Source organism: Solea solea, chromosome 14, assembly GCF_958295425.1.
Source record: "Solea solea chromosome 14, fSolSol10.1, whole genome shotgun sequence".
Classification (NCBI taxonomy): domain Eukaryota; kingdom Metazoa; phylum Chordata; class Actinopteri; order Pleuronectiformes; family Soleidae; genus Solea; species Solea solea.
In genome coordinates this window covers 18,241,706-18,269,667 of record NC_081147.1, presented here as the reverse complement: position 1 = coordinate 18,269,667, position 27,962 = coordinate 18,241,706, and the positions used below count along the sequence as shown (strand labels likewise).

Genomic DNA, 27,962 nt, shown 5'->3' with positions numbered 1-27,962 from the left:
GGAGACACGTCTAAAAGAATGTCTAACACTATGCAAACAAAAAAATATAATAATAATGAAAGCGACAGAATCTGATGTGGCACAGCTACGTAGAGGAGTCTGGAAGATGAGCAGACACTGTGTGGTGTGAACATTGTCTCCAAGACTTGATTAAACCATGTTTCTCCTGTAAAGGACAATAAATACAATTACACATACAATCTGAACAAAGATTTTACTTTTTTTCCAGGAAACATAAACCTTTCAGCAAAACATGCCAACTGAGTTAGCTGTGAACATTCTAATATTGTCTATATAGGCTATAAATAACATTAGACATTAAACACACTGACAACGACTTGAAAACATAGCCTGTGACTTCTTGAACAAACATGAATAACATTTGAATAACACTGAAATTATTCTCAAACGAAAACAAAGTAGCTCCACTTTGCTAACAGCTTAGTTATATAGCACTTTGCTTATATCACATCGTGCAGTGTGTGAGCAGAAATAGAGTAGAGCATTAGCGTCAGCCTTACCGCTCAGTGACGTCTTCCTGTTGGAAATGGAGACAGTAAACCCTCTGAGTGTCCAACTTTTCCACGTGTCTTCTGCAAACTCCGGATGGTTTATCAATGCAAACAAGCTGATAGCGTTAGCATTAGCCTTCAGGCTATCAGCTTGTTAGCACCGCTCTGTATCTCTGACCGGCAAATGATGGGCACTTACTGCTTGTCCTTGTCTTGTTTTTACTGCACAGTCCGGTACAATTTAGCACCGTACAAAAAAACGTGAGTAATTTACAAGTCCGTAATGTATTTGCCAACTATTTCCTCATGGGGATTCGTGTGTTTACACAACTAGCTTCACTTGCTAAGAAGGGGGTGTGGCGTATGGCTGTGCCCCGCAGGCCAGCGAGCGCAGTGCATTCTGGGAGTTGGTGTCGTTCATCTACAGTACGCTATCATATTTCCTGGGAATGTTGTGTTCTTAAGAACTTGGACATCCTGTTCCCCAGGAGAGAAAGACCTTATTTTGTGTCCCAAGGTTTGCTGAAAAGAGAGACTATTTAAACCAGCAGTATATTTAATAAATACACTGCACTGCTGGAGGGAAAAAGACTGTGACAAGGAAATGGCTCTCATTTGAGAACTCAGAGAAAAAAGATGTCTTCTGTGATGAGTATTATTACATTAATATATACAAACATGGTTGAAAATATCAAAATGAGACAAACACAAATAGGAAATGTCATAAATGTGTAACTTAAGAAAATGTATTTGATACTAAAATCAATTAAAAAAAATCACTTTGTTGTCTTGACTGTAACTGCTAAAGACAAAACAGTCATAATAAAAAAAATACTGTGTTACAGAGTTCATCCACATGACAGTAATGCAACAATAACATGGGTTTTTAAATGAGCAAAATGCATTTGGTTTTGCCTCTTTAATTACTTTTATTACCACTGGATTCCATAACGATGCTGATCATAGTTTCAGTGAGTTGACGTCTATGATCTGCTGCAGGATGCTGTCCACGTCAGTGGTTTCCAGACTGATGCCAGTCAGGTCCAGTTGGGGCAGGAGCGCCGTGAGAAGAACAACCAGATTGTTACGAACAGTGCGCAGATTCTCCTGAGCTGATCTGTTTTAAACAGAGAAAAGAAAATGTAAAGAAAGTGACTAAAATAGTAATTCAAAACAGTAGAACAGTGGTCAAATAAGCACATTTATTTATCATATGGAGAAAATAAATGATCTTAAATGCAACTGGAAATACTGGGGAAAAATCTGAAGTTTACTTTGCAGGCATATAGAGATTAATGTTAACATCGGAGAGGTAGAAGCTTGTAATTATTTCATCTGCACAGGCACTTAACTTGAATAAATGTTATGCCGTCCACCTATGTGTCAAACAGCATGAGCCAAATCTAATTAGGAAAAAAATAACTAGTACTGAAAATAACTAGTACCGCGCGCGGTTCTGAACGGGTTCGAGCCGACCCACGCGGGTCGCCGTGTGCCACGGCTCCCCGCGTGCCTCGCGCTCTCACCCGTTCATTCACCGCGCGCGGTACTAGTTATTTTCAGTACTAGTTATTTTCAGTACTAGTTATTTTCAGTACTAGTTATTTTCAGTACTAGTTATTTTCAGCGGCGTCCCCGTGCATGTCGATCCAAATTTCGGGGGGGATCGCGGCAACGTATGGCAAAGTGATAGGGCACTTCCTGTTTAAAATGGCCGACTTCCTGTTCGGTCAAATGCGCGTCCGTAAACGTGTTCAGGGAAGTTCCCTTGTCTTACATATCAAGTTTTGTTCAGATCGGACAATCTTAGAGTTTACTTCCTGTTTCGGGCATTCCACTTCCTGTAGGGAGGTGACCTTTTACGGACATGCTCAGGACAGGTCCCTGGTGTCACATATAAGATTTTGTGCAAATCGGACAACGTACGGCAAAGTTAGAGGGCACTTCCTGTTTAAAATGGCCGACTTCCTGTTCGTCTCCGGAAACATGTTCAGGGAAGGTCCCATAACTCACATATCTAGTTTCGTGTCAATCGGACAATGTAAGACTTTACTTCCTGTTTCGGGCGTTCCACTTCCTGTAGGGAGGTGACCTTTTACGGACATGTTGAGGAAGGGCCTGGGGTCCCACATACTAAGTTTCAAGCGGATACAACAATCCCTGTTGGAGCAGCATCAAAAACTATAAATGTAATTCTGTCTGCTGTCACCAGGGGGCGCTGTATTTGAAAATGAATATTTTCATATAGACGTGTTCAGGGCTGGACTATCATCAATCCCAGCAAGTTTGATTCAGATCGGAGCAGGATTGGCAAAGTTGTAACAGTTTGTTTTTTTAGAATTTTCTACCACCACCAGGAGGCGCTGTTTTCAAAATGTACCATTTCAGCAACATAGTCGTCTTCAGCAACTAACCAACATCAACTATAGCAAGTTTGGTTGGGATCAGATCTTCCATCGCGAAGTTATAAGAGTTTCATTGTCTGTTGAGAAAAATTATTATTATCTCCAATTTTGGCGCCCCCTATCTCCTACGCCATACAATATTTTAAAAAGCTTTTGATAACTTTTGATGCTCAACTCGTCCACATTGATCTCACCAAGTTTGAAGGTGATCGCACAAAAGCTCTAGGAGGAGATAATTGAAATACAAGCTGTCATATTGGCTACTGTCACCAGGGGGCGCTGTTTTCGAAATTGAATATTTTCATATAGACGTCTTTAGGGCCGGACTATCATCAATCCTAGCAAGTTTGGTTCAGATCGGACCAGGATTCACGAAGTTGTAGCAGTTTGATTTTTTGTCCCAAAAATCCGACTTTGCGTCGTTGCCATGGCAACACCGTTAAACGATTTGTCGTCATATTGATCACGCATCATCTACCATGTGTTTTGACTGTTGTCACCAATTTTGAGTGCGGTACGATTATCTGTGTAAAAGTTATTCCCGAAATCGTAAAAAAACTTTTTTTTGGTGTATTTTCTTTCACCACAAGGAGGCGCTGTTTTCAAACTTCACCGTTTTTTCATAGACGTCTTCAGCCATGGCCCATCATCAATCATAGCAAGTTTGGTTCGGATCGGACCTTCCATCGCAAAGTTATAAGAGTTTTTTTTTTCTGATGCGAAACATCAGAATCATCACAAACTTTGCCGCCCCCTATCTCGTGCGCCGTGCGACATTTGAAAAAACATTTGATACCGTGAGCTCCTCAACTGGTCCACAGGGACCTCACCAAGTTTGAAGGTGATCGCACGAAAACTCTAGGAGGAGTTAGTTCAAATACCTTTGCTGCGAATTCGCCAAAATCGCCAAAAAATCGCCAATCAACCCAAGATGGCGGATTTCCTGTTGGGTTTGGATCATGGTCATAATGTAATTTTTTCTTCATCCTGACCCACTACACATGTGTACCGAATTTCGTGCATGTGCGATATTTGTGTTGGTCATGGTGAATTTGGACAGGTGGCGCCGCACTTATTGGCCCCTCCCACATTCAATTTTCGACGCACATTCCCCGAACCTTTTTCAGACGTAAATTTACACCAGTATTGATGCGGTCACAAAAATTGGTGAGTTTTGGGGTATGGGAAAGGCCTCAAAAAGGCAATTCATTTGGGGGAATAATAAGAATAATAATAACTAGTACCGCGCGCGGTTCTGAACGGGTTCGAGCCGACCCACGCGGGTCGCCGTGTGCCACGGCTCCCCGCGTGCCTCGCGCTCTCACCCGTTCATTCACCGCGCGCGGTACTAGTTATTTTCAGTACTAGTTATTTTCAGTACTAGTTATTTTCAGCGGCGTCCCCGCGCATGTCGTTCCAAATTTCGAGGGGGATTGGGCAACGTATCGCAAAGTTATAGGGCACTTCCTGTTTAAAATGGCAGACTTCCTGTTCGGTCAAGTGCGTGTCCGTAAACGTGTTCAGGGAACTTCCCTTGTCTTACGTATCAAGTTTTGTTCAGATCGGACAATCTTAGAGTTTACTTCCTGTTTCGGGCATTCCACTTCCTGTTGGGAGGTCATCTTTTGCAGACATGCTCAGGACAGGTCCCTGGTGTCACATATAAGGTTTCGTGCAAATCGGACAACGTACGGCAAAGTTAGAGGGCACTTCCTGTTTAAAATGGCCAACTTCCTGTTCGTCTCTGGAAACATGTTCAGGGAAGGTCCTGTAACTCACATATCTAGTTTTGTGTCAATCGAACAATCTAAGACTTTACTTCCTGTTTCGGGCATTCCACTTCCTGTAGGGAGGTGACCTTTTACGGACATGCTCAGGACAGGTCCCTGGTGTCACATATAAGGTTTTGTGCAGATCGGACAACGTACGGCAAAGTTAGAGGGCACTTCCTGTTTAAAATGGCCGACTTCCTGTTCGGTCAACGGCGTCTCCGGAAACATGTTCAGGGAAGGTCCCGTAACTCACATATCTAGTTTCGTGTCAATCGGACAATGTAAGACTTTACTTCCTGTTTCGGGCGTTCCACTTCCTGTAGGGAGGTGACCTTTTACGGACATGTTGAGGAAGGGTCTGGGGTCCCACATACTAAGTTTCAAGCGGATACAACAATCCCTGTTGGAGCAGCATCAAAAACTATAAATGTAATTCTGTCTGCTGTCACCAGGGGGCGCTGTATTTGAAAATGAATATTTTCATATAGACGTGTTCAGGGCCGGACTGTCATCAATCCCAGCAAGTTTGGTTCAGATCGGACCAGGATTAGCAAAGTTGTAACAGTTTGTTTTTTTAGAATTTTCTACCACCACCAGGAGGCGCTGTTTTCAAAATGTACCGTTTCAGCAACATAGTCGTCTTCAGCAACTAACCATCATCAACTATAGCAAGTTTGGTTGGGATCAGACCTTCCATCACGAAGTTATAAGAGTTTCATTGTCTGTTATGAAAAATTATTATTATCTCCAATTTTGGCGCCCCCTATCTCGTACGCCATACAATATTTTAAAAAGCTTTTGATAACTTTTGATGCTCAACTCGTCCACATTGATCTCACCAAGTTTGAAGGTGATCGCACAAAAGCTCTAGGAGGAGATAATTGAAATACAAGCTGTCATATTGTCTACTGTCACCAGGGGGCGCTGTTTTCGAAATTTAATATTTTCATATAGACGTCTTTAGGGCTGGACTATCATCAATCCTAGCAAGTTTGGTTCAGATCGGACCAGGATTCACGAAGTTGTAGCAGTTTGATTTTTTGTCCCAAAAATCCGACTTTGCGTCGTTGCCATGGCAACACCGTTAAACGATTTGTCGTCATATTGATCACGCATCATCTACCATGTGTTTTGACTGTTGTCACCAATTTTGAGTGCGGTACGATTATCTGTGTAAAAGTTATTCCCGAAATCGTAAAAAAACTTTTTTTTGGTGTATTTTCTTTCACCACAAGGAGGCGCTGTTTTCAAACTTCACCGTTTTTTCATAGACGTCTTCAGCCATGGCCCATCATCAATGGTAGCAAGTTTGGTTCGGATCGGACCTTCCATCGCAAAGTTATAAGAGTTTTTTTTTTCTGATGCGAAACATCAGAATCATCACGAACTTTGCCGCCCCCTATCTCGTGCGCCGTGCGACATTTGAAAAAACTTTTGATACCGTGAGCTCCTCAACTGGTCCACAGGGACCTCACCAAGTTTGAAGTTGATCGCACGAAAACTCTAGGAGGAGTTAGTTCAAATACCATTGCTGCGAATTCGCCAAAATCGCCAAAAAATCGCCAATCAACCCAAGATGGCGGATTTCCTGTTGGGTTTGGATCATGGTCATAATGTAATTTTTTCTTCATCCCGACCTTCTACACATGTGTACCGAATTTCGTGAATGTGCGATAATTGTGTTGGTCATGGTGAATTTGGACAGGTGGCGCCGCACTTATTGACCCCTCCCACATTCAATTTTTGACGCACATTCCCCGAACCTTTTTCAGACGTAAATTTACACCACGATTGATGCGGTCACAAAAATCTGTGAGTTTTGGGGTATGGGAAAGGCCTCAAAAAGGCAATTTACTTTAAGGAATAATAAGAATAATGAAAATAACTAGTACTGAAAATAACTAGTACCGCGCGCGGTTCTGAACGGGTTCGAGCCGACCCACGCGGGTCGCCGTGTGCCACGGCTCCCCGCGTGCCTCGCGCTCTCACCCGTTCATTCACCGCGCGCGGTACTAGTTATTTTCAGTACTAGTTATTTTCAGTACTAGTTATTTTCAGCGGCGTCCCTGCGCATGTCGTTCCAAATTTCGAGGGGGATTGGGCAACGTATGACAAAGTTATAGGGCACTTCCTGTTTAAAATGGCAGACTTCCTGTTCGGTTAAGTGCGTGTACGTAAACGTGTTCAGGGAACTTCCCTTGTCTTACATATCAAGTTTTGTGCAGATCGGATAATCTTAGAGTTTACTTCCTGTTTCGGGCATTCCACTTCCTGTTGGGAGGTCATCTCTTGCAGACATGCTCAGGACAGGTCCCTGGTGTCACATAAAAGGTTTCGTGCAAATCGGACAACGTACGGCAAAGTTAGAGGGCACTTCCTGTTTAAAATCGCCAACTTCCTGTTCGTCTCCGTAAACGTGTTCAGGGAAGTTCCCTTGTCTTACATATCAAGTTTTGTTCAAATCGGACAATGTAAGACTTTACTTCCTGTTTCGGGCGTTCCACTTCCTGTAGGGAGGTGACCTTTTACGGACATGCTCAGGACAGGTCCCTGGTGTCACATATAAGGTTTTGTGCAGATCGGACAACGTACGGCAAAGTTAGAGGGCACTTCCTGTTTAAAATGGCCGACTTCCTGTTCGGTCAACGGCGTCTCCGGAAACATGTTCAGGGAAGGTCCAGTAACTCACATATCTAGTTTCGTGTCAATCGGACAATGTAAGACTTTACTTCCTGTTTCGGGCGTTCCACTTCCTGTAGGGAGGTGACCTTTTACGGACATGTTGAGGAAGGGTCTGGGGTCCCACATACTAAGTTTCAAGTGGATACAACAATCCCTGTTGGAGCAGCATCAAAAACTATAAATGTAATTCTGTCTGCTGTCACCAGGGGGCGCTGTATTTGAAAATGAATATTTTCATATAGACGTGTTCAGGGCCGGACTGTCATCAATCCTTGCAAGTTTGGTTCAGATCGGACCAGGATTGGCAAAGTTGTAACAGTTTGTTTTTTTAGAATTTTCTACCACCACCAGGAGGTGCTGTTTTCAAAATGTACCGTTTCAGCAACATAGTCGTCTTCAGCAACTAACCAGCATCAACTATAGCAAGTTTGGTTGGGATCAGACCTTCCATCGCGAAGTTATAAGAGTTTCATTGTCTGTTATGAAAAATTATTATTATCTCCAATTTTGGCGCCCCCTATCTCGTACGCCATACACTATTTTAAAAAGCTTTCGATAACTTTTGATGCTCAACTCGTCCACATTGATCTCACCAAGTTTGAAGGTGATCGCACAAAAGCTCTAGGAGGAGATAATTGAAATACAAGCTGTCATATTGTCTGCTGTCACCAGGGGGCGCTGTTTTCGAAATTTAATATTTTCATATAGACGTCTTTAGGGCCGGACTATCATCAATCCTAGCAAGTTTGGTTCAGATCGGACCAGGATTCACGAAGTTGTAGCAGTTTGATTTTTTGTCCCAAAAATCCGACTTTGCGTCGTTGCCATGGCAACACCGTTAAACGATTTGTTGTCATATTGATCACGCATCATCTACCATGTGTTTTGACTGTTGTCACCAATTTTCAGTGCGGTACGATTATCTGTGTAAAAGTTATTCCCGAAATTGTAAAAAAACTTTTTTTTTGTGTATTTTCTTTCACCACAAGGAGGCGCTGTTTTCAAACTTCACCGTTTTTTCATAGACGTCTTCAGCCATGGCCCATCATCAATGGTAGCAAGTTTGGTTCGGATCGGACCTTCCATCGCAAAGTTATAAGAGTTTTGTTTTTCTGATGCGAAACATCAGAATCATCACGAACTTTGCCGCCCCCTATCTCGTGCGCCGTGCGACATTTGAAAAAACTTTTGATACCGTGAGCTCCTCAACTGGTCCACAGGGACCTCACCAAGTTTGAAGGTGATCGCACGAAAACTCTAGGAGGAGTTAGTTCAAATACCATTGCTGCGAATTCGCCAAAATCGCCAAAAAATGGCCAATCAACCCAAGATGGCGGATTTCCTGTTGGGTTTGGATCATGGTCATAATGTAATTTTTTCTTCATCCTGACCCACTACACATGTGTACCGAATTTCGTGCATGTGCGATATTTGTGTTGGTCATGGTGAATTTGGACAGGTGGCGCCGCACTTATTGGCCCCTCCCACATTCAATTTTCGACGCACATTCCCCGAACCTTTTTCAGACGTAAATTTACACCAGGATTGATGCGGTCACAAAAATTGGTGAGTTTTGGGGTATGGGAAAGGCCTCAAAAAGGCAATTCATTTGGGGGAATAATAAGAATAATAATAATAATAATCCTTCCAGTTTCAATAGGTTTCTTGCAACCTTGTTGCTCGAACCCTAATAATAATAATAATCCTTCCAGTTTCAATAGGTTTCTTGCAACCTTGTTGCTCGAACCCTAATAATAATAATCCTTCCAGTTTCAATAGGTTTCTTGCAACCTTGTTGCTCGAACCCTAACAAGAGCACACAGAGAGCACAGACCTTGAACCAGGGCTCTCAAACTCAAATAACCTTGGGGCCACTGAGCCATCTAGTCTGGCCAGTAGGGGGCCAGTCAAGTAAAAAAACACTGACAACTGAAACAACTGTTCAGTCATGGTGGGCAACATGAGCTTAAAATTACATTATATAATATATATATATATATATATATATATATACATATATATGAAGATATCTCATGGAATATCATCACTGATGAGAGATAGTTCACAGCACTTCAAAATAAAAGTATGCATTGATATTGAATGTATTTATGATGCAGAATGAATCTACAACTCAAAAAAAACATACAGAAATAGCTCCCTTATCCACTGTATAGAACTTAACTTAAAGCGATTACCATTGTACATAAGAACGACAAAATTCACTCTGATCTGTTAAGATGTCACTCAGATATAAACACCCCGACTTGTTAAATGGGTCTTCCCATGTTTAACTTAAAATTGCTTTATAATATATTTTTCATCAGTGGGTAGATGCGTACGTAACATACTTGGGTGACCACCTACCCATCACAAAAAAAATCTGATCGATACGTTAAAAACTTCAGACAGGAAGTTGCTAAGAATAAAGAATAAAAGACAAACTTAAATATGAAAACCTAAACTCTTTGACAGATTGATGATTTTATTATGTAAAAGTAGTGACTATACCTGTTGTCTTCACTTTCATTTTTCTCCTTACTGGTTCCGTTCTGCTCTGCTGGTTCACATAAAGCCGCCTGATCCTGGACCATCAGGGTATGAGTCAGGCAGCATGATGAAGAAGAAATCTGGTGTGAAGAAAGGACAGAGGAAGGCAGATTACTCTGAGTTTGTGAACTTCAGTAGTCTGAACGTATTTGAACTAGATGAGCCGTTCACTCAGTATTCCTATTATGTATATATATATATGTATATATATATATATACATATATATACATATACATATATGTAAAATGACATGTGCAAAACAAATCTCCCCAAAACAAAGTCATGCACTGACCTCACAGATGTTTGTCTGGCAGCCCACTTCTTTAGGCTTTTCAGCACCAGAATCAACAGTTGTCATTGTGCCTTGAGATGTCTTTGTGACTTCTAGACCTAGAAGCCTCCGAAGACCCTGAACCTCTTTCTCTAAATCAGCCAGTTTCTGTTTCTGTACTTCAGCCTCCCGGTCGCTCCCTGTGAGTGGCAGCGTTGTGCTCCGAGGTTCTTCTGCTTGATTCAGTGGAAGGAGCGTCACATTCTGGGCGGAGGTGAGCGAGTGGGTCAAGATGAGGTGGGTGGGTATTACCTGTGCTCCACCACCTGGCATTTCCACTTGGTGTAGAGGCTCAGACACTTTTGTTTGTTTGTGAGGATCCATTTCTTCTGCCATATTCTCTGAGTCAGGCTGTCGCTCCTCCAAACGGCACAGCTTCTTTTTCACACTGTTACATAAAAACGCTGCTTTCTCTATGTGGCTGCAGGAAACACATGTTAGAAATGTAAGACAGCTGGAGACCCGTTCAGTTAAAAGGTACATTTTGTTGTTTTTCCATTATTGTGTGATAATGCAGCGGATTTTAAACAGTAAGTTGATTATTTTCTATTTTTTTTCCTAGGGATACTCGTTATGAACTTATAACTAACTCTCGTGCAAAGTGGCTGAGCAGTTCATCCATGAGACCAAAGGAAAATTAGTGTCAAGTTTAAAACGATTCTCTTGAGGTGTTTATTCAGAAGACATCCAGATTTAGTGAGGTCATAGTGACCATGACCTTTGTCTTTTGACCAAACAAATGATCAGTGATCAGCTCATCCTTGAGTCCCACTTCCTCACGGCATTCCTGAGATATCATGTTCACAAAGCAAAAGCTGTGTTTTTAGAGAGGGCAGTGGCCTTTGAAACCTAATAACTGAACATTATGCAGTAAAGACCAGCAGAAAAACTTCCAATAACATGAATATTATGAATTTGTCCATTTTTTATTTCTTCTATTTCTTATTTAATATTTGCGCTCAGTGTCTTTAAGCACTCGTTAGAAGTACTATCCAAATAATATTAATAATTACATCATATATTTACTTTTACTATTTCTGTTATTATTTACATTTTAAAATAATATTATAAATGCCTGTGGTGATGAGGCATACAATGTCTGATCTTTCATCTACCTACAATTATATTACATATATAACTCATTTTTGTTGTTGGCTTAAGGGTTAGGACACATTTGTATTTGTGTTTGTCTTGAAATGTAATTTTGAAATATGTTCCAGTTTTCAGTGTATGTGAGGTTTTTAATACAAACTGAAATGTGTGTAGAAATACTACATAAACCTACATTATAAGATGAAAGAAATCTGACTTTGCATACAACATGTTTGCATGCAACATGTCCCACCTGAATGTATCGGTGCTCTCTTCTCGTCTCTGCACTGGCTCCACGTCTGTGTCTTCACTTGTGCCTGTCTCTTTAGTTTTGTGATAATTTGTCACATTTCTCACTTGCACCCCTCCTTGTGTGGTGCGTGTCCTGTCCTTAAAGGCCGTGTGTCTTCCCGCGGCTTTCTGTTGTGTGTTTTTTTCCTCGCCATTCGTGCGCCGACGTGCAGGGTGATTGCCTGTGTTTGTCTGACCGTGTTCAAGCGTGTTTTCTTCCACGTGGCATCTCGGTGGTGAGCAGCTGGACTGGAAGGCGGGCTGAATCGGCTCTGATGTGCTACGACTGAGGATTTGATGTTTCACCTCTTGGTCCTGAAAGGCACACACCTGCAAACACACATGAGGACACAGACTTCAAATGTGCAGAAGTGCCAAACAAACAGTACAGTGGTGCTTTTATCAATCAAATCATAGAAGTGATTTGACATGTCAGTAGAAAGGAGAAACACTTTTTACACACCTCAAGTGAATTCTCTCTTTTTCTGCCCTTGAGAAGATGCTCTCTGTAAGAAAATCGATACAGTGATGAGATGTTTACCTTTAAATGTCCTGTGACCTCTTATAGAAAATGTTTTTACAAATGACATTAAGGCAACAATTCTTTGTTATGCCTGAGTGCAATTGTAATAAAAAATGTATACAATCTGTAAAAACCTGTTCTTTGCAGTTATCAGCATGGATGCACAATCATTTCCACACACAGAAAAATGAAGAAGAAGAAGAAGAAGTAGAAGTTGAAGTTACTGTTTCTTGTGTTTTTTCTGGTAGCTGGGTGTAAGCAGCTCCTCGCTCTGTTCTGCGTCTTCGGGAAGAGAACAACTTCTAAACAGGCAAAGTAAGTAAGTAAGTACATTTTAATTATACAGCACCTTTCACAGATATAGAATCACAAAGTGCTTCACAGCGAAACAGAGTAAAATACATAAAATACTGATAGTTTCAACAACAACAAAAACAGGAAAACACAGTAAAAAGAATAAAAGAATAAGAACACTCGTCTAACTAAAAGCCTGATTAATAAAAGACACCAGGTTGATTCAGTTCAGACATAAATTGCACACTGTACGACACATTGTAAAATACAAAACCCTGGAGTAAACAATGAAAGGAACATTGTATTGCAGGGAATTAAGAATTTGAAAGCCACACCTGTAACGTGGATTGGGGTTCTGGCTGCAGTACCAGCTTTCAGGGGAAACACTGTAATGTCCTGCAGGGACTTTCCGCCACTTCAGACACTCTTCACACTGTAGCCACACAGGGCCGCTGTAAATACACACACACACACACACACACACACACACACATAGACTGGTGTGACTGAGTGTGAAACATGTGTATATACATTGATGAATATTAGTTCATAGTAACTTCAGAATGTATAACATTTAAAATTTTTTTTAAATCATAGTAGCGTAGCTTGTAGATTACTGTATATATATATATATATATATATATATATATACTTTCACCGTCAGTTAAATGATCAATTAACCTGTATCTTAACGGACTATTACAGCAATTATCCATGAAAGACTTAGACTAGTTATTTACAAATGCAATAACACTAACAACACTAATCATAATAATCCCGACACCTGTAAATAACAGTCAATACAAACCCATCAGTGTCATCTTCATCTTGATCTCTGTCTACCGCGTGGAACTCTCGCTCTCTGGCCTTCTTCTCTGTCAACTCCTTCCAGTACTCATTGAGTTTAAGGCCCAAAGCACCGAGTGTGAGTCTTTAGAGAAGTAAAGGGACAAGAAAGTGAATGAAGTTTGACATGAGGTAAAAATGTTAGTATCACTTTGTAAATACAGTATCCAGCACTAGTGTCAGGCCAAGCATCAAACAAACCCTACCTGTATTCTTTAGTGTACTCAAAGTCCTGCTTGTTGTGAGCAGGTTTGAGAAAGTTACACTCAATGATACCGATGACTCCGACTCCTGCTCGTCGACCAGAGGCCTATAAAAGAAATTGGGGGAGTGAGTTTAAGGAAAGGACAAGTATCCATTAATGAATATATTGAGGAAAATCCTTTTTTTTTTTTTTTTTTACCTTGAGCTGGCATCCCACTTTCTCATAAGCCTTAATGAGTCGGTTCTTGTGGTACATCATGATTCCATATTGGTCTTTATTTGTGGGATTCAGCCCAAAGGTCACTTTCACCTTCTCTTTCTGGCATTCATCAATCAAGGTTAGCACTGGGCATCGGCTGGTTTCAGGACATTATCAGTTAATGGGACACTGCTCCAGGGACACTGTGACCACTGGAATGCTCATACCACGCCGTTATTAAACGGCTGTGGATCTTTAATATAGCCAGTTTCTGACGCTGGTGTTTCCAATGCAGTACAAGGGTCCAATCAAATGGAACTGTCTTCCACAGCTGAACTCCACAGCCATTTTAAATGAACTCACCGGATTACACCCTGGACAGGTCACAGTCCATCACAAGGTCACAAATAGAGACAAATACCATCCACTTTCACACTCACACCGAGTGTCCAATTAGCCTAATCCCCAAATCTGCATGTTTTTGATTTGTGGGAGGAAACCGGTTTATATGTCGACTGTGAATAGTTAATAATATAATATAGAAAACAATGTATTAATATATCAGCTGTAAATATCCTTCTACACTTCTGCTTTGTATATAATATAGATAGGGGTCCAAGAGATAATAGTCCAAGAGATGCAGTATAATACAAAGTTCAAAGGGTAGGAATACATAACCAGTTTATGTCTTACCCTAACCTAACCACAATCCAGATCTTAGCCCTTCATTTAACAAGTCCTAAAGAGGTAACAAATACAAGCCCACGCACGCACACACACATGAATAGTGAAGGGATACGCTGAACTGTGGTTTGTACACGTCATGCTCAGCGCGCGTCAGCCTCTTCAACACCAGCTTGGTGATAACCTTCTTCCCCCTCAGTATAATTTGTGCCCTCGGCTTCAGATACAAAATACTGAGGTAGGCCTGAAGCAGAAAGACAAACACGAGACAATGTAAACATTGCTAAATATAAGTTTAACAATGTGATCACACGCACACACACACCCGCAGACTGTAGAACATGTCGGGGACGTTCAGCTCAGCTCTCAGGGACCCACTGTTCCTCAGTCCCTTCTTCATCTCCTCGATCTGAATCTCAGGCAAACGGAGGTCACTCACATCAGTGTCAAAGTCCATCTCTGTCTTTCCATCCGTGGTCCTTCAGGATAACACGTGAGCAGTTGTTGGGTCAGGTGAGGACACTACAAGTGTTGATTTATTTCTCAAAATAAGTCTCCTAACTAGAGTCTCCTATCACCGGCACAATATCTGGGTCAAATTTAGCTTCACTCAGTCATTCATCGTTGCATTAATAAGGGGTAACACATTTCTGGCTCCATAAAACCTTAAATCTTAATCTGAATATGGTGATATAAGGATGCGTGCGTATTTGAATGTGTGGTGGTTTGCATTGATTTGTCTAAAGGTGCACATTTGCCTGTCTCATGTGTGCTTCTGACATGTAATCTGTCATGCTAGTATATTAAACCTATATGGAAAAGGAAAAAAATTCAACAGAAGACACACATTTGTCATCATTTTAAATCCATAGATAATAAGAAGAATAGACACACAATTTAACTAAGCATTTTATAACACTTTAGTGTTTAGTCATATGATTCTAACCTGCGGATGTTCCAGATGAATATCTTGGTGCCTTTTTTGAAAGCCATGGAGTCAAAGTGTGCGTGTATCTGCTCCAGGGAGCTGATGATGGAGTTCTGCAGGATGGCTGCCAGGCTCGCCTCGGAGTCCTCTGTCACCACCAGTGACTGTAACACCGAGTTAAAGGACCAGTGTGTAGGATTTAATGGTCCAGTGTGTAACATTTTAAGGGTTTACTGGCACACAGTAAATGTCTTACCCACAAGTACATTTGTATGACTGTATAATAAGTGTTTGAATAAAAATGATTTGGTTTTCATTGCCTTAGAATAAGCCTTTTATATGTATGTAAGAATAATCACTTGGAAAAGAAGACAGTGGAGTGATCTGAATGTTCTGTCAGTGTTTTGTGAAGGATATTGGTTTGTTGGTTGAAGGGGACGATGGGGACGATGACAGCCTGGGCCTTGATGTTTTCCAGGTAGGTCTGGGACAACATTCCCACACTCTGGCAGCCGCCGTTTTTGGTGAAGATCAGAGCATCGCGGCCCAGACGCATTGAGCCGGACTTGAAACCATTTCCGTACACGCCGATGGCCTGCTGACTGGCTTTACCCGAGCCTTTTTCTGTGAAACCAAAACTGAGGGGGGCAGTGAGGGGAATTAGGACGTCAATGATGCCGCTTTTCCACTCCCCAGTACCAGCACGGCTCGACTCTACATGGTTTGGTATGGTTTTCCATTACTATAGTACCTCCTCAACGTGGGCGGAGTCATGGCACGGCTGCATGAGACTGACACACACAAACTAGTGACGAGTGACTTGTTAAGCAGTTGTTTTCATGTACTGAATCATTAGAGTCAGTTCATTAAAAAGATTTGTGTCACAGAGGCGTTCAGTACTTCCTGCATGACCGAGCAACTGAAATACAGCGGAAGGGGTTGTGATGCCGCTCACGATCACGGCTAAATACACCAGACTCCTGTTAAATGATGAGTTTTTAGACATTTCCCTGCTAAATGTTAAAGATTAACGCATGTCTTCAGGATTTTTAAGACCTTTTGACTGATCTACAGTTCGGCATTGTTCAGTTTGATTCTTGTGTTGGACGTCACGCTCATCACTATCGGTTAGAGCAGGTACTAAAAAAAAACAGGTACCAAGTACTATCGCGAACAAAACAGCAAAAAAAGCAAAAAAAAAACAAAACATGCAGAGTCGAGCCGTGATGGAACTGGGTAGTGGAAAAGTGCCAGTAGTGTAAACTTACAAACTATGATTTGCCATTGTGGACAAATAATACAATTAATCTTTCTGTATAAGTATAGCTGCGAGTGCATTTTTACTGAACTGTGTGAGTCTTATTGGAAGAACGTGCATGAGAAACATCAAACGTAAAACGTGGGCTAAAAATACCGTTGAGTCACTCTTGTGGTTTGTATACAGAGAAGAGGAACAATATAACTGTGTGTAACTACACAGGAAACATATCTGGTGCCACACTGTTTTGCATGATGACTTCATGTCACTATGCGTGTGTGAGTGTCACCTGAGCATCTTGTGCAGTTTGTTGGGGGTCATACCACTGCCATTATCCATGAATGTTAAACAGGGGTGACCGGCTTCATCGATCACATCAATCCAGATCTGCTTAGCATATACACCGGGATCGGACGCGTTATCTAGGAAATGAGTGAGTGAAATAATAACAATAGATGTCTAACAAACAAATGTCCATTCATATGCAGAAGGTTGGGAAACAAAGCAGTGAGTTGAGGAGAAACTGAACAGTAAACAGAATGTACAGTATTTTGCAGGTGGATGAAAAAAAAAAGAGATTATTGAACGCATTTTGTGTGAAAGCAATGAAAAACATTCCACGTAAACATAGTCGACACACTATAGTCTGACTTTGAGTTTGGTCCAGGGCTACACTTATTGAGTTGGACTTTTTATGATGCACTGTATCGTTTTATGTTGTTTTTATGTTTTCTACTTTACTGCTTTTTATTGACGCCATTCTGCACAGCACAAGCCTCGCTTGTTTTTTTTTTTATATGTGCTCTAAATGATGAGAATTATTGAGTCTCAGAGAAATGATGATGATTTTTTTAAGCATAAACTCCAGATAAGATGTCACTGTCTCTTCACAACAGTGCATTTATGCAGTGGCTCCTGCTAAAATAAAACAGAAACAAAACAGCAGCCAACTGACAGCTGAATTAAAGATAGAGCCACAGACGAGTGAGGAGTGACAAGAGTGAGAAGAAGAACCACACACATACGCTGGTTGACTTCAGAGGACATTGACTTACATTCATTTCCTGTAGACTTACTCTAACTTTAACCATAATTGATACTGGCCTAATCCTAATCCTAACTCCAACCTTAATCTAACCTTAACTGTAAAACATGTCTTCACCTTAAAATGAATTTACGTTATGGGGACTTGATTTGTGTCCCCATAATGAAGACAAGTCCCCAAAATGTGACTGTGTGAATAGGTTTAGGTCCCCACAACATAAGGAATACCACACACACACACACACACTATATATTCTAAAAGCACAATGTTACAACGTAGGCTATTAATGAAAAAAATCAAGACTATAGGGGATGGATATACACTATACAAATGTAATTAACTATAATGAATTATCACGACTTAACATTGATAGTGTGGGATTAATGAGGAAGTCCACATCTACATCTACATCAGAGATGTGTCCGCAGCGGAAGAGTGCATGAAAATGAAACCATGTCTATTTACTCACAGCTGCAGCAGGTGCTCAAAACTGGTCATGCTCGATTTATTTAATTTTTTTAATTTTTTTAATTTTACCTATTAACTCTGCCACCGCGCTGAAAGGCCAGGTGTGGCTTGTAGAGTTGCTGTTTAGAAATGAAGGACTCATCTGCAACAGAAATGGAAACAAACAAACAAACGAACAAACAAACAAACATACGCAGTGAGTGTCAATCATCCCTCCCTGCATGCCCATTCTGCAACAGCCCGCGTGCTCACACCCCCACAAACGTGCCAAGTGACTGAAATATAAATCAAGAACTTACGGAACTCAGGCGAATGCCGTGCTCACTTAACCTCGCCATGTTTGGCGACTGACTTATTGCGTCATTTGGTGTCAGTCAAAGTCACGCAGTGGGCGTATACCGCATCGCACGCGCCGCACACTTGTCTTTTGATCGACACCCAGAAGACATAATGCATATTCTAGTCCTTTACCAGGAAATGAAAGGGAGACTGAACTGTTGCACTTCCTTCTCAGAGTGAAGACACATGGACATCACATCTGGAGGTTAAGTTTAATAAAAGTCTTCAACCAAAGCTATATCCCCAACCAGGGCCGGTCCTATGCATTTTGCCACCCTATAGGCAGCATTGGGATTTTGTGCCCCCACCCCCCACTGTCACCCAAAATAAACAAAGCTAGTTTTCCATGCAAAAAAATAGACTAACACATTAATACAAAAGTAATACTATAAAGTGTGGTCATCCACACTACAACATACTAATGAATAATAAATATTCAATGGTGAATGGTAAAATAAACAAAACACTGTTACAATAATTATACTATACACATGTTCAGGAGCTGCTCGTCCTGAACATCTATCTAACATCTATTTGCTGCAGCTGCCTGAAGGCAGATGATAATTGTAGACAAAGGTTGGGTCGGGAGAAAAACAGGCAAGTCTGACAAGTTTAAAATTTGGAATTTCTCGTTTGACCGCATTAATTACTTGCACTGTGTTCGTAGTCTGAACGCCGGTAAACACACAGTGTTTACCCAGAATTGGTAAACACACATTGTTTCTCCAAAATTTCTGTTAATAATTAACACACCAAACATTCACATGCGTGGGTGGACAAAGTCACCGTTTTTCCTTACAAACCTCATTTGTTCATAGTCTCTCTTGAGCGGTTATTCCACATTTGGGCTGAGCTCTGGGTTCTGACTGAGTCACTTCACAAAGTGGATCGTCAACTTCTTCTGTGCTTTGTTTTGTTCAAGGTGTGGCCCTTGGAGGTATTACAGGTGGACTTCAGGCAGGAATGAAAAGATTCTTCCATTTGTCAAATTATTCAAAACATACTCATTTTCTTTTATTCTGGGGATAGAAACTATGAATAACAACGTCTTATTTTGTAATTTTTTTTTAAACCTAATCTTCTTATTTCACTGTTGTGCTACGTTTGTGCTTACGTATCAGTTCTGCTAAATTTTCAGGGGCCTCAAACCGCTGAGGTTTGGGACGCTCTGTTGTGAAATAATAGGAATTGATAATAACCCAGCAAACCACAGCATACTGTACGACATCTTTAGCATGATGACTTCCTGTTGCTGATGCAGTGTCTGCTTGTAATGACATAGGTAGAACGGGTTGCTCTGCTCCAGTTTTCCCTTCAGTCCACAAAAACCTTGGAGTCTGAATAAATAATAATGTTTTCCTCTGTTTCACACTTTTCACCTTTTAGCACCGTGTCTGTTTTGTCGTTTTGTCTGTGGTAGATTCAGAATCAGAGATATAAATGGGGTCAAATGATTCCTTTGAGCCTTTGGAGATTAGCCACATAACTAAATGTAGACTGATCGGTATCTAAACTCTGACTATTTGTCTAAGGGCAGTCTGTGTTTCCATGATTAAATGAGCAAAAACCTGATTCATTTAATCACAAATGGGCGTACCGCACCTTTCGCACTATATCAGCTGGGATTGGCACAAGGGCCCCCCCTTGACCCTCATGTGGAGGATAAAGCGGTACAAGATGAATAAATGAATGAAATGTCATTAAAATGTTAATATTGTAAGCCTACTTGTGTCTATTGTATATTATATTCTTTTGAATCCTCAAAAGGGGCTTCATAATGACAAAAGCAAAGACAATAAGGGAAGAAAACTTTTACTGTGACACATTTTCCTCTCCATCCCTGGTGCAAAAACTCAATCTCTCTTTGCATGAAAAAGTCCCCATCGCTGGTCTCCACAGCTGGAACGGACAAGTTTTTCCCTCCATCCATTCACGATTGCAAAATAGTCTTCCTCAGAGAACTCCTGCAAGGGGCACAGACAGGCAAGAAGAGGTTTTTGTTAAGCTAAGTATAATCTGTATATATAATAATATGATGTTGACACAATTCCTCTGCGTTAAAGTCTTCTTGCCAACCTCAGTGAATTCATCCTTGATGGCCTCAGCTCTCTGCAGCTCTGTCTTTATCACCTGGATGAACTGCTCTGTCCGATCTTCGGCCCGAACATTGCTGAAGCCAGCCTCTTCAATGAACTGCATAGGGAGGGAGGGAGGGAGAGAGAGAGGGAGAGAGAGAGTCTATGTCACACAAGAGCGCGCTACACAAAAGGAGACTTTGACTTGTTAGGAGTTACACAATCTGATAGTGATAGTTTCTTTACCTTTGGCCATTGCAAAGCAGACATGTCTGTCTGGCGTACATGACATACCAAATACCCAACTAATAAATGTATTAAAATAAACTACAAAATACAGCAGCCACACCATGCATCAGAATAAAATACTTTCCTCCAATGACACTGAGGTACAACACTCTCATGCATGAAACACAATTACACCATGTAGTGGCAATAACAGCCCATGGCCCCGTGGAAGGGAACTGGGCTCGTAACTTGATGGTTGCCAGTTCAAATTCCCTCCAAGACAAGGGCTGGGCTATCCCTGAGCAAGGTACCCACTCCATATTGGTCATTGTTACTTGGACACTCTAAATAACTTCTACAATAACAACAACAACAACAGAACACCTCAAATTAGGGGCCAAGCACCATGCAGTCCAACCCGAGAATTTTCCAGTATTTTAAAAATACAAAAATACAAGACATGGAAGTATTTAAAACATGTTGGATCCGCAGGACCAGGATTGAGAAACTCTACTCTCGGTATATTCAAAGTCAGTTCTTTTAATTTTACACCACCTATCGGCATCGTGGCTTGGTTGACGTATTATCACATAATGAAGAAAGGTTTACACTTTGGCTTTGGACGTTGAGAACTAACAGAACACTGCATCAGACACTGACTGTCAGAGGATCAAAGTGCGGTCCTTCCAAAAACAACAACCCAGTGAGTTTGTACAGTATTATCTTTTTACCTTGCCATACTGTGAAGGTGTATACAGGATGTAGCCTCTTTGTTTGATGTACACCTCGAATGCTGGTGTCCACGGCTTCTCCCCACAACAGTAGTCGCTGATAAGCAACTTGCCACCAGGCTTTAACCATGACTGGAACATGAAGGAGGCAAAACTAGATTATGTGGCAAGACACAAGGAGATTGAAATTGAAATACTCTCTAATATGTGACAAAATGCTCACATGGAAGCGCTTGAAGAGAGCCAGTTTGTCATCTATGTGCAGGATTGTGTCTCTGCTGTAGATCACATCGAAAGAACCCTCTGGGAACGTCCTCTTAGTGGCATCAGCCACCTCAAACTGGACCTAATGTAAGAGCACAGGTCATTACAGAGAGTTAGTTTTCTGTTGTCCGTTTAAAACAATGTATGATCCGGGAAGATTCAGACACACCGATGGCAGCTTCTCAGTGATCGCCCTCTGCATGGCGATGGCCACCATGTTTTCTGACAGGTCCAGGCCAAGCACTTCCACACCAAAGGTCTGAAATGTGACATTCATCATCATCACCATCATTACATTGTTTGCAATCATTCTAATTCACTATTACAGATTCTTCTACCTTTGCGATGTAGAAGTCTCCTCCACCAATGCCACAGCCAACATCCAGAACCTTCTGTCCAGGTTTCAGGTCCAGAAGATCTACAAACTCCTGTCAGCACAGGGTGCAAATTTCACTCAGTTATTGCTACGGCTTTATCATCCAACATGAGGGTGGCTGTGATTTTTGGACTGAGGCACAAACTTGGGTCGTTGGGCTACGAGGCAACGGTGCTAGCCACTATGTCACCGTGTGGTCAGTGTGCACAAAAAAAAATTAACACATATGGCTGTGTATCTTTGAAAGCATTAAGTCTTTCCAAGAATGATCTGTCATGACCATGATAACTGAATGACCAAAAAATTGTAGTAGATATACTTTATAAAGTTTGTCCCTTCTCTAAAACAAAAAGAAATACAGCTTTCAAGCTTCACGTGAAGTGCAACAGCTGTAGATAGATCATTACAATCCTGTCTTGAATGTGTCTTGAACTCAACAAGGCTTAAACCCATTAGCACAACACAAAACCAGGGATCGCTGTGCTAATTCACTATTAAGACTTGTGAATGATATTGGGGAAAATCCTTACAGCGATTAGATTTACAGTGTTGAACTCTGTGTCGTCTGCCTGATGCTACACGATAGACACGAGAGTCTAGGCTGCCAGTAGAACAGTGCCACTGGGCAAAAACAAGTGATAATTGGTAGATTTCTTTTTCGCTCCAGACTGAATTCCCACCTTGGTGGTGCTGTGCCCCCCTGTACTGACATAGCCAGCCCCGAACATCTTCTCATAGCGCAGGATGCCACGGTTTGTGTACTGTTGGTTGTCCAGGAACTGCTGGAAGGTGCAAAATCCTTTCTGGCTGTTTGCGGAGCGTGGAACCTTCTCTAAGAGCCAGCAGATTTGATTGGGGTTGTTTTTAAGCTGGAAGGAGGAAGATGGGGATGGGATTGTTGAGAAGACGATTAAGGATTGAAATGGCTTAAATGCACATTGTTGCACCAGTATCCAATGGTGAATGGAGAATGTCTCTACCTGAACATAGGTCTGGACTTTTCTTTTCAAAACAATGTCAAAACCAAACGTCTGGCCTCTCTCTGGCTCCTCCACTTGTGATGCTGATACCAGGTGACTGTAATATTCCTCAGTGCGGTAAATGGTGGGGTCAAAGTCCCTTCGTTTGTCACCTTGGTCAAAAAAGACATGAGTTTAAGCTGCAGCTGCGTCGAAGAGACACGTTGATATCTCACCACTTTCTTTCAATTAGATTGTTTTTGTCTTAGCAATAATCACCATACAGTATAATTATTTTTTAAATCAGTGTACTGGACCACATCCAGAAAATACATGTATGCAGTGTAATAAATATCCTACCCTACTATTTCATGTAAAAAAAAAAGGTATTTTACACCTGGTTAACTCAACACATGGTTGAGCATTACATCCACATGCTGTAGAAGTTAAACCTATGCCAATGATCTCCGAATTTGACAGACATGAATAGTAATAACAGTAATCAGTCACTGTACTTTGACTATATTATATTATATAGAATATTGAATATAGTAAAAGAAATGTGCACATTTTTAATATGAACTCACACTACCTGACCTGTGGTTACAGGACTCTCTGAAGAAAAGGTAGCCACCAGGCCGCAGCCAGCCCAGCATCTTCTCTACAAAGCTCTTCAGCTCATCATCACTCACGTACATCAGCAGCCAGTTGGAGAAGATGAGGTCAAAGCTGAGGGGAGATTTTGACATGCAATTGTTTTCTTTTACTGTTACACATCCAATGTTTATGTACATCACTAGCTGAGCAACAATTGGACAAGACAGCACGGGCACAAACTGGTGGACTGGGTCATAACTACACAAAGCAACACGAGGGAAAACACAGGCTTGTTTTTGTATTTTTGTATTTTAACATGATTTTTTATTTTTTTTTGTATTTTGTTTGTATTTGCACACATCCTCTCGTGTCGAATCTACTTTTGCATCCGTCCCAAAGATTGTTCAGGCATGCAAGAGAACAGGGAAATCCATGGTGATAGAATGTGAAGGTCGGGGTGAAATGCATACTCATTAACAACACAGGGGATAGACTACGTTTTAACTAAAGTGCCAGTTCATTTCTAAATAGAGCCACTGGTGTGATTTCAATGTATGGAAATGCCTGTATCTGCTGTCGGGTGGTCAATAGTTAATAGTGGTGATTTTATATCGATTATTTACCCAAATTAAAATGACCCAAAACCCCTTTATCCTCTGGTGTCCCATATAAATAGCTCCAATAATGTCATCTAACAACAAACAGACCAAAGTTACCACGCCTACAGGAGACATTTTAACACACACACACACACACACACACACACACACCTGTTTTGGGGGAAATCCATCTTTATGACATCTGCTTGAATAAAGGTTGCATTGTTGTGGTGACCGTTCTCCTGTCTGTTCTTCTCCACGAAGGTTTCCATGAAGTCCACAGCCGTCACATGGGCTGCTTTAGTGAGCAGGTGCTTGGTATAACGACTGTTGAGACACATGTAATGTATTATGTATATATATATATATATATATATATACATACATATATATATATATATATATATGTATATATATATATACATATATATATATATGTATATATATATATGTTGAAAACCCTGCCCAGGATTTTCAACCCCTGTGTGCTCACCCAATACCAGCTCCCAGTTCCAGCACTCTGCATCCAGTCAGGCCTGGAAGCATGGAGAGGATCTCGGGAAGCTCATGCTGATGCAGGTCCCTGGCACGAGAGTCGAGCATCATCTCTTCGACCGAGGCGCTCCCCGAGTGCGTCTTCCAAAACTCTGCCATGTCGTCACGCACTGCAAAAGCACACACACACACACAGGATCTCAGATGAGGTTGGAAAAATGTGCATATGTGACAGAACAAACACATTCACTATGTGTTTGTTTCTTACTGCCTGTGAACAAAAAAGGGGAATCCGGGAAGTATGACAGAGGTGTAGTTACTTTATTACGACACAATCTGTGTCTGGAGCACAATCTGTGTCTGGAGCACAATCTGTGTCTTTTCAAAGTCCTGCAGCTCATGATAATGTGGTGCCGATTGAGATGAGATTTTGCTTGAGTTAATAATTAGTAATAATTAATATTCCGACACTATACTCATAATATTACAACTTTATTCTAAAAAAATACGACTTTATCTCAAAAGATTATGACTTTATTCTAAAAGTATTACAACTATATTCTAAAAAAATACGACTTTATCTCAAAAGATTATGACTTTATTCTAAAAGTATTACAACTATATTCTAAAAAAATACGACTTTATTCTCAAAAGATTATGACTTTATTCTCATAATATTACGACTTTATTCTCAAAAGATTACAACTTTTTTAATATTAAGGCTTCATTCTCATAATATTACAACTTTATTCTATACTCCAAATTCCAAAATAAAATAAGGAACAGATGTTGTGCTTTTACTAACTGTTCAGCTCAAGCTGAATATCATGTGCATGTCTGACACACAGGTTTACCGTTAGTCAATGATTTGGTCTGTAATGTTGCTTTTCTGATTGTTAACCCCCTCATGTTAGGTTACAACTCTCAAACAAGGCAGTGCCGCTGTACGGGCTAGGATTGGCAGCCTCAGTCAAACCACTGACACATTTCAGCCCCACCAGTCCACAGTGGGATTACTTCCACCAGCTGAGTGGACAATCAGCACAAAGCAACGTGGCTGCTGCAGCTCTGGCGTCATCAGTTGCATCAGGTGGCTTTAACTCACATGAAAAGACCACAGCTCAGTCAGATGTTATCATCAATATCATCATCATCACCATCATCATCATCATCATCATCACTCAGGTCATACCTGTATCCACGGTGATCAAATGCCCATTCGATCTCGCAATTGACTCCATTTCAAAGTCAAGTCACTGTCAGTGACCCCTGGCACAGTGCGGGGTTTGCACGTTGTGTGGTTGCTCTTTAAATAACAGCGCGACAGTGACGCGTGGAGGAGGTGGGTTGTCAGGTGGGGAACTGGGTGTCAACTAGTCAGCATTGTGAGGAGGGGAGAAGTGAGGTGAGGAGAGGAGAGGAGGGGGGCGCACATGGATAACCGCCCGCGTGGGGACAAAGGTCTGCGTTTCATTCAAGTCAGGTTTAAAGTGCAGACATAGACACGTGACAGGTGTTATTATTATTATAATATTATTATTTAATGTAGTTGTCATACTCACAACTTTACGCACGGCGGCTGGTCCGGGCTCTCGCCTCAGTTGTTGCTGCTGCTGACACTGAACATTTGGAGCATGCGCCGGTTGCGTCATCCTTTTCCTCGTCGTGCAAACGTAAAAAGCAGGTGGAGTTGACTTATGTCACACTGACACTGTCGTCAGACCTGTGCAGTAACCCTCAATCTTTCAGTTCATTCAACGACAACTCTGTTTCATTCAGTTAAATCACATTTAATTCACTTCAGTTCAATTCAAGGTTCATATATAGGCTACAGGAAGTTGTTAATTGTGCATATGTCAAGTTCAGTTTATTCGGTTTCTTTTCCAACATGTTTTGAATTCGATTTTTTCAGGTCTTTTAGTCATAAAACTTGACAGAAACACACTAAAGAGCAGTGTAGGGCTTTTATTTTCTTTGAAGGGAGTGACTTTGACGTATCCAATAACACATTTATCTCTAAAAATGAGTAAAAAGGGTGAAGTGGCCTTTAATCCTTGCTGGTGATCAGGTGACGACCTCAGTGAAAATAATTGTTGTATGTTGTTGTTGTTTTTTTACCACAGACCTAATAATGTAAGAGTGAAACTGAAGAAAAGACTGAAAGTGCCATTGAATGTGGTGCCAGTCATGAACATGTGGATGTGTGTGTGTGTGTGTGTGTCTGTCACTTTTGGCACAGTTACGCAACCACATCCAAAGTCCAGTGTAACCACGTTGAACTGGTCAAGAGCACGAGCATGACGTGTTTCTGGTACGTTGTACCTTATATTAGTCATTCATATTATTACATAATTATTATTATTATTATTATTATTATTACTCATGTGTCAGACAAACTCAAGCTCGACACTCATTTCGACCTCAATGACTCGTCCGTTGAAAGTTGTGACACAAACACAAGGTGAGGGCAAACGGTGAAAGTCCACTACCGTGCAGCAGATGTCACTAAAGACCCACTTTTTTTTCCTTTTTTTTTATGTGCAGCAGCAGCATATTTTCTGCCTCTCTTTTTCCAGAAAACCTCACATTTTCCCTGACAAAAGAGCTCGACAGCCGTGATGTGTTTTTGTACATCACAAGTTTGGCAAGCAGCAAACCAGGACACTCATTAAATCATAATGTTCAACTTGGCAGGAGAAAGCTTGATCAGACTTTATGTAATTCTCACAGGCGGCAGTCCCTGTATACTCCCCTCCATGTTCACTCCATGGCCTATATTACAGAGGAGAGAAAGTGTCGGGGTAACCTGAATTTCATCAGATGATTGATCAACGAGATAGACTGTGTGACATTCAGATGATAATAGACCCCAAACCATTTCACCCCCTCTAGCTGCATCATCATCATCATCATCAGCACCAGCAGCAGCCTTGGCACTCTGAGTCCAAGGATTCATATTGTTGCTGCCAAATTGTGAACTGCAGTCTTAGCAGAAATCCACTCATGGCCGTTTGCAGAAAGAGTCCATCTTACTTCAAATCAAGTAAGAAAGGAATCATTATTATTCCTTTTTTTTCTCTTTAAAAAAATGAAATGACACATCCAGAGTGAGGTTCAGGACATGGCTCTCTCGTTTGGAGGGCCACATGTGGGCTGGTTCTGCGTTTGCTGCATGAAGAGAGGTGTAATGATAATAATAGTCCACTGTGATCATCAC

The 27,962-nt window shown here is 41.2% G+C and overlaps 2 protein-coding genes across 3 annotated transcripts; both read right to left on the bottom strand.

Moving 5' to 3' along the window:
• Positions 1-61: 61 nt before the first annotated feature.
• zgc:152774 (uncharacterized protein LOC553526 homolog) lies at positions 62-20,107 on the bottom strand. Its single transcript, XM_058650577.1, has 18 exons — positions 18,382-20,107; positions 18,152-18,224; positions 16,859-16,991; positions 15,729-15,949; positions 15,330-15,477; positions 14,709-14,862; positions 14,499-14,627; positions 13,700-13,819; positions 13,503-13,606; positions 13,259-13,381; positions 12,786-12,902; positions 12,381-12,458; positions 12,097-12,139; positions 11,596-11,963; positions 10,212-10,671; positions 9,880-9,998; positions 522-1,629; positions 62-166 (listed from the first exon to the last, which is right to left on the bottom strand). The coding sequence occupies exons 1-17, from the start codon at positions 18,418-18,420 to the stop codon at positions 1,473-1,475; spliced, it is 2,586 nt and encodes an 861-aa protein (XP_058506560.1). The 5' UTR covers positions 18,421-20,107; the 3' UTR covers positions 62-166; positions 522-1,472.
• A 110-nt stretch (positions 20,108-20,217) lies between these two features.
• On the bottom strand, positions 20,218-26,426 carry pmt (phosphoethanolamine methyltransferase). Of its 2 annotated transcripts, none has more exons than XM_058650223.1 (12): positions 26,308-26,426; positions 24,744-24,915; positions 24,422-24,577; positions 23,647-23,783; positions 23,076-23,227; positions 22,776-22,964; positions 22,058-22,147; positions 21,889-21,978; positions 21,679-21,801; positions 21,456-21,587; positions 20,498-20,614; positions 20,218-20,385 (listed from the first exon to the last, which is right to left on the bottom strand). In XM_058650223.1, the coding sequence occupies exons 2-12, from the start codon at positions 24,902-24,904 to the stop codon at positions 20,275-20,277; spliced, it is 1,458 nt and encodes a 485-aa protein (XP_058506206.1). In that variant the 5' UTR covers positions 24,905-24,915; positions 26,308-26,426; the 3' UTR covers positions 20,218-20,274. The 2 variants fall into 2 exon arrangements, with proteins under 2 accessions (XP_058506206.1, XP_058506205.1); XM_058650222.1 differs by lacking the exon at positions 26,308-26,426 and adding an exon at positions 25,938-26,048.
• Positions 26,427-27,962: the final 1,536 nt, after the last annotated feature.